This window comes from Phoenix dactylifera, chromosome 8 (assembly GCF_009389715.1).
Source record: "Phoenix dactylifera cultivar Barhee BC4 chromosome 8, palm_55x_up_171113_PBpolish2nd_filt_p, whole genome shotgun sequence".
Taxonomy (NCBI): Eukaryota; Viridiplantae; Streptophyta; class Magnoliopsida; order Arecales; family Arecaceae; genus Phoenix; species Phoenix dactylifera.
This window is the reverse complement of record NC_052399.1, coordinates 3,604,407-3,611,377: the sequence shown is the minus strand read 5'-3', so window position 1 is coordinate 3,611,377 and position 6,971 is coordinate 3,604,407. Positions and strand designations below refer to the sequence as shown.

The following is a 6,971-nucleotide window of genomic DNA, read 5'->3' as shown; positions in this document are numbered from 1 at the left end:
GGCTTGAGTCTCTCGGTTTCCTTCTTTCAAAAGGCAAGACTTCCTCCTATATTTTGTAAGCCCGTTCCTTCTTTTTTCTTTCTCATTCTCGCGTCCAAATTTTTTTAGAGTTGGATAAAATGTATACTCTAATGTTGTTGTTTTTTTTTGTTTTTTTTTTATGTTAGCTTGAGTTTGCTTGAGATTCCTATTTCCAATGAATTGAATTCTGGGTTTGGAATTTCCACTTGATGGTATAGTGACAAAATTCTTTTCTTTGAGAAAGAATCAAATATAGTTGTAGTTTTTCAATAGATATATGTATTGTTGTGATTTCTTTCTCTATTTTCATAAAAATATGTCGTTCTTGGCTGGCCTATGGCAATTTGACCATTCTTATTTTCAATATTTGACCTATTGAATTTGAAATCCCTCCCCCCCAGAAAAGCTCCGGTCTTTTTCGGGTACAAGCTTGATGATGGTATACAAATAGGGTGGTCTAAGTGAAATGGAATCGTAAGCAAAATAGGGAGATCTATTAGAAGAATAATGTGTCCTTTTTATGTTAACCATTGCTAATTTCTTGCAATTCTTGGTGGAGATTATTTCTATTTTCAATGCAAAATTAGGGGCTGAAATTTAATATTATTGCAGAAATTATAGATCATGAGAAGTAGTTGCACTTGCATCTGCTCTCCTCCCTTAGGAAAGCGGGCTTCAAGTTTGATCATTTTAAATAAACTTATCAGCATTTTGTGCATCATTTAATGTTTGGTATAACTATAAATTTTGCTTCTCTCTACATCCTGCTTTTTTTTTAATTCAATTAAATCCTGGTGGATAGCATGGGTTGCTTCATAGTGCCATATGAAGCTCAACTATATGGTATATTGCTGATTTGAGATTTCATAATTCTTAATTTGAGAATGATTCTTAAGTGAAAAAGATAAACCGAATCACTTGTTGCTTGATTTGCATAACTTCTTAAATTAAAAGGCCATTATTACATCTCAAAGTTTAAGATAGAGTTAAAATATGAACTATTCTGCACCACCACCCCAACAAAAGAAAAACTAAATATGTATGCTTTCCTTTTCCTTCCAATGTAATCAAATAAAAAATATCCATGAACAGAGAAAGAAAAAGAATCTCATTTGAGTAGTGCTGAGGGGCACAACCATGGTGCCAAAATCTTTCGAATAGAATTTCGTATCATGTTTCATGGTGGGATTGGTGCCATACAGAGTTGGTGCAAGACATCGCAATGTTATGCGATTTCCTTTATGCCATGCCGGTGCCGATTCAAAGAAAAAAAAAAGCGTTTCTATACCTCGCTTGGTGGAGCATTATAGCATTTTTATCACGTACAGTAGAAGCTTTTTTATTATTTTTGTTTCTACTTATTAAAAGTCAGACTTCCAAGCAGATGCATGCAATTCTGCCGAGGAGTTGCTTTTTTTATTATTATTTTTATACGGGGAGAAGGGGAAAAAAAAAAAAAAAGAGGACCTGCAGGCTCGTCGAGATCCCGTCGGATGCTTGGTGTCATTTGGGCTCTTTCTTGCATACGCTCAAACAGTGGGCTGGCGCCCCTAAACTCGGTGGGTGGTTGTTGGAAGGACCTATACTGCTTATTAAATCTGGCTGGCCAGAAATGCCTGAACTTTTGATAAGAGCAGCCTTTCACGAGGTTTGTTGTGAAGCGGGCCCAGATACAAGCAATAGAAAATATCTATGTAGATCCATCGGATCAGCTTTTAACAGCTCGGGGCATATAGGGCTCTACCTCTACTCGTGTAGAGTCTCGGATAGTGTTTTTCATGTGGGAGTTCCCACGCCCGAGTTTTTTCAAAGTCAATTTTGATAGATGCGTGCTAGATGGTAGTAGAAGGGAAGGTACTAGCTTTGTCGTCAGATGCCCGGATTTTAGAGTGGTTATTGCTGGTGGTTGTGAGATCTTCAATACGTCGATTTTGGGGGCTAAACTGAGAGCAGTATGGGCCGATCTGGACCATGCTCAGCAAATATTGCGGACTAGAGCAATTATGCTTGAGGGTAATTTGGCTATGATGATTTATTGGATCCAGGAAGGCATTGACGGCATGGGTGGGTTCTACTTCTTGCTTCGTGACATCCGGACCATGGTTGATGACGACATGGCATTACAAGCCAAGCACATTTTCAGATAGGCTAACCGAGCTGTGGACTGAGTAGCCTCGTATATGGCCAATCACTACAGAGATACTCTATGGGTTGGAAAGAGTAAGTTGCCTCTTTTTATTATTATTATTATTATTATTATTAGATATATGTTAAAAAATAAAAACAAAAAGAAAGGACCCGAGCCGCCGGTACCCGGTCTGACTTCAATCGCGGCTCGAAACTGCTCCCATTCCGGCATCTCCTCACCCGCACACCGCCTCCTCGTTACCTCATCTCCATCGACAGACCCTTCACCAAGTCCAGTCGCAAAGGGAGGGAAGAGAGACAAATGGGGTTTCACCTGCTGTCTCCAAGCTACTGCTGCGGCTACCAACCTTCGCCTCCAATCTCTCATGGCCTCCTCCGTTTCAGGCCCGTTACCGGCATCCCTAAGCCCAGTCCGGTACGCATCGCAACATTAAATTCATCCACTAGTTTCCCATATAACCCACACTTCTTCTCCTTTTGTTGGGAACTTGGAATCGATGCTTTTAGAAGGTGACAGTGTGTTGTCCTTGCCTGGTGATAGAGTATTATTCGAGGATTAATTGCCACCGGTAACGGGTTTGTGTTTGCCGAGATTTCTAGGACGACTATGAAGTTGTGAATGCAAGGGTTTAATGCTATGTGATTCTTCCTCACCTCCATCGCTAAGACGGTTTGAAAAGAGCATAGCTCTCTTGGGACAATAGTCGAACAGATGGAATACAAAGTGAAAGCCCTGGACCGTATCGGCACAAAGTCTATCTCAATGTCCTTGGAGTTGCTAGGGCTATTGCGCAAAGGTCCAATGAGGTTTCCTGTCTATCATGAGCACGAGTAACTGCGTATGTTACGACCTTAAATAGCTCGGCTGGTTTCATTTTTTAATTGGCACCATCCGTCTGCTATTCAGGTCCAGATTCAGAATATTCTCATATTTAACAGTACTAATATCCGCACACGAATCTCCACGTTTTCTTCAAAGTCTAGATAACTGCCTAGCATTTATATTCCACCCTAAGTTTTATTCTATATTGCTATTTTTATCATGTCCTGGTTTAGTTTGGAATGGCTTATGGTAGGCCTTTGGGTTTTCTTGATGCACGTAAGGTAAGATAATGTCACGTTAGCTTTCTTCTTCTGTGGTATGTCTTTTCCTCTTGCTGCTGATACATCTCTCTCCCCACCCCTAATGGCTGCTTTCATCAGTTCTGTGGCAAGTATGATATACAGCATGACTATATGTGCTATAGTTCTTACGAATCTATCTGTATTCTGTAGAATAATTCTGTAGCCTATAGCTATTGTTTGTTCCGAGGTGCCATGAATATCTCTCGACCTGCTCATTTTCTCTGCGAGCTTCCATTCTGCAATTCTATTCATAATCCTTTTGTTGAATATCTACAGCAGAAAGGGCAGTTACACCAATCTCGAAGAGCTTCCAAAGTTTTGGCCTACTATGGCATTACAACCCCTCCATATAAACTAGTAAGCGACATTATTTTGCTTTGGTTATCTAAAGCGGTTCTGTTCACTTTGGTTTGTAACTGCTGTCTGCCATCTTAAGACATATAACTTATTCAGTATACCTTGATCAATACTCCTGATGTTAGTTGTCTTGCATGTTTCTCTTTCTAGGATGCTTTGGAACCATACATGAGCCAGAGGACTCTGGAATTACACTGGGGAAAACATCATAGAGACTATGTGGATAGTTTGAATAAGCAGCTTGTGAAAAGCCCATTATATGGCCACACCATGGAGGAATTGATTAAAGTGACATACAACAATGGCAACCCGTTACCAGAATTCAACAATGCTGCTCAGGTCATTCTAGCTTCTGGGTCATCTAGTGTTGTTGAAAAATGATGATGTTTTTTACATTTTTATCTTTGGATTGTCTCCATTCAGTCTCCTTTAACTTTTTTTAGTTGTGGTCAGATTTTCTTTTTCCTGAAGGGTTCTATGAACGTAGGTTCATATTGTCATCTAAAGCTTCTGAAAAATGATGATTTTTTTACTATTTTATCATCCGATCATCTCCATTTAGTCTTCTATATATATATATATATATGTGTGTGTGTGTGTGTGTGTGTGTGTGGAGATCAGATTTTCTTTTTTCTTAAGAGTTCTATAAATGTAACTCGATGTTGTCATTTAAGGTGCTGAAAAAATGATGATGTTTTTTTTTTATACATTTTTCTCATTAGATCTTCTCCATGTAGTCTCTGTTAACTTCCTTGTTGAGGTCAGATTTTCTTTTTTCCTAAAGAGTTATATATATAAATGTAAGTTGATTGTTCTCTCAACTTTTCGCAATTTGTAGCAAATATTTTTCTGTCACAGTATTGTATTTTATTTTACTGAGCATGTGGAATAAATTTTGCGGGTATTTTGGTGGTAAACTTGGATTTGGAATCATTCAGGTCTGGAACCATGACTTTTTCTGGGAGTCAATGCAATCAGGTGGTGGAAAATTGCCTCAGGGAGGTGTGCTTCAGCAAATTGAAAAGGATTTTGACTCATACTCTAATTTTAGAGATACGTTTGTAGAGTCAGCCATGGCGCTATTTGGATCTGGTTGGGTGTGGCTTGTCTGTGAGTAATATTTACTTTGGTCACCATCACTAGCCTATTAAATTTCTGATTTTAAATCACTGAAGAGATTCACTTTTAACGTTACCATGCTGTAAGTCTGACTAGCAAGAATCCACAGATAACCCACAGCCTTTTATGATCATTTTTCATAAAGAAAATCAGTATATATCTCAGTATTACCTAGTCTTTGAGGAAGAGTTTGCTGCCAATTTGCTGAACTTTGTGTAATTGATATGGTCTTTAACAGTTCAACTGACTTATGTTTCATTCACAATATGTTTCTGCTAAAGTGATACCACACATTTTTAACATCTTTGTGTTGTCATGACACTGTTTGACTTACAAGTCATTCTGTTTTTATTGCTTGTTTCAGTGAGAACGGAAGAAAAAAAGCTTTCTGTTGTTAGAACATCAAATGCCATTTGTCCGCTTGTATGGGGTGATATTGTATGTTAAGCTTCAGCAGCTGAATCCTTCAATGCTTCCGATTTTTCTCGCATAACTGACCTGAATCAAATCATTCATTTCTTTCTTGCAGCCAATCATCGCTCTGGATATGTGGGAGGTAACTAAAGCTGAATCTTTTGTTTCAGTTTTGATGACTATTCATGCAACAAGCACTAACGAACTTGCTTTTGTTTTCTCTTCTATTGTGACAGCATGCATACTACCTAGACTACAAGGTATTCTAAACCTTATGTGCTAGCTAGGACTTCACCTTTAAATCAGTTATATTTGTTGCATCAAATTTATTTTTCTATCAACATTACATTGCTAAGCATTGGAAGACCATGTTGGAATTAGGTCACTCTAGTGAATTACCTAATGAATACTGTATAGAAAAATTTTAATATTAAATATGCTTGGATATGTCTAACTTTAAAAAAAAAATGAGCAGGATGACAGAGAAAAATACATAAATACTTTCATGGACAATCTTGTGTCCTGGCATGCAGCTACAGTACGCATGCTTCGTGCTGAGGCTTTTGTAAATCTCGGGGAGCCCAAGATTCCAGTTGCATGAGATGTTTAACTATCTACTTCTTTGAAAATTTTTCTTCAACAGGTGAGGTGAGATCTCCTTCTACAGAAAAAAAAAAATGCTGACAATCTACTTCTCTGTGAAATGTGTTGCTATATATCTCACCAGCATCCCAAAACAAAAGTTGGCTCATAAATTGCCAAGCTGAAGTTACAAACTGTTCCACCATATTTGCAATCATAATGTTTGCAAATGGTGCTAATATCTTTTTTTAATTAATTTCAGGATGAAAATATTTGGGCCATTCGTTGGCCTATCGAGTATTCTCATGAAGACACGTCGAGCTTTTGGTAGAAAATAAACTGAAGGTCGTATGTAAAGTATGGAGAAAGTGCACCGGCTCCCATGCCACCTAGACTTCCAGAAATGCATTGATTCCTGTATGTTTCCTCAGGTTTCAGTGTATAGTTTCCTCTTCGATGTTATTCATTTGTTGATTGCGGAACTCAGGCATGTTGTATATGTATCAATGATCTTTCAAGGATTCAAGGTTTAAGAATGCTTCTTGTGAGACTCATATAACATGTTTTGTTTTGATAATTTGTAGCCCCATCTTTTGAATAGCTATCAGGCTCACTTTTATGTGAAGTATATATTAGTGTTAGACATGGCATCCAAATTCCATCAGTTAATCATAAAACGGAAACTATAAAAGCCAATCATCGATCACTAATCAAACCATCAACCAAGACGCCAGAGTCTCATCTAACGATGCCCCTGCCGATCGTTGTATTGAAGGAAGGGGAACATGCAACCCACCACCTCGAAGTCAAGGTCGCAGATGTGCTTCAACTCACCCTTTTGGAGTTCCCAGGAGAATATCTTCCCATTCATGGCATGCAAGAACACCACATGGCAATCCAAGCAATAGAATCCCATCATCTTTGGTGCCGCTGTAAAGGTTGCCCGGCATTCCGGAGAATTTCTATGGACACCAGAAGAGAATATTTTCCAATCTCTTTATTTTTTACTTTCTTTTAATTTAGCAGGATGTACTTAAGTTAGAGCTATATAAATTACTGTTTTCACTTAAAAAAATAAATAAATAAATAACGAAGATGCAGCCACCATGATAGCAACGAGGCACGAGATTGGTCAGCAGCAGGTCCCCTCTCGCCAGGGGCCAGAGGCTCACGTACGTCGTGTTCCAAACGCCAAGCTTGGTTCC

At 38.5% G+C, this 6,971-nt stretch overlaps 1 protein-coding gene across 5 annotated transcripts; it reads left to right on the top strand.

The window, feature by feature from the left end:
* The first annotated feature begins 2,323 nt into the window (after positions 1–2,323).
* On the top strand, positions 2,324–6,343 carry LOC120111521 (superoxide dismutase [Fe] 3, chloroplastic-like). Of its 5 annotated transcripts, none has more exons than XM_039128683.1 (9): positions 2,324–2,584; positions 3,574–3,651; positions 3,802–3,990; positions 4,590–4,761; positions 5,135–5,208; positions 5,300–5,326; positions 5,421–5,444; positions 5,660–5,832; positions 6,029–6,343. In XM_039128683.1, exons 1-8 carry the CDS (start codon positions 2,471–2,473, stop codon positions 5,783–5,785), a joined length of 804 nt encoding a protein of 267 aa, XP_038984611.1. In that variant the 5' UTR covers positions 2,324–2,470; the 3' UTR covers positions 5,786–5,832; positions 6,029–6,343. The 5 variants fall into 5 exon arrangements, with proteins under 5 accessions (XP_038984611.1, XP_038984609.1, XP_038984610.1 ...); XM_039128681.1 differs by having other exon boundaries at positions 2,325–2,584; positions 3,571–3,651; XM_039128682.1 differs by having other exon boundaries at positions 2,325–2,584; positions 3,571–3,651; positions 5,660–5,827; positions 6,029–6,116.
* Positions 6,344–6,971: the final 628 nt, after the last annotated feature.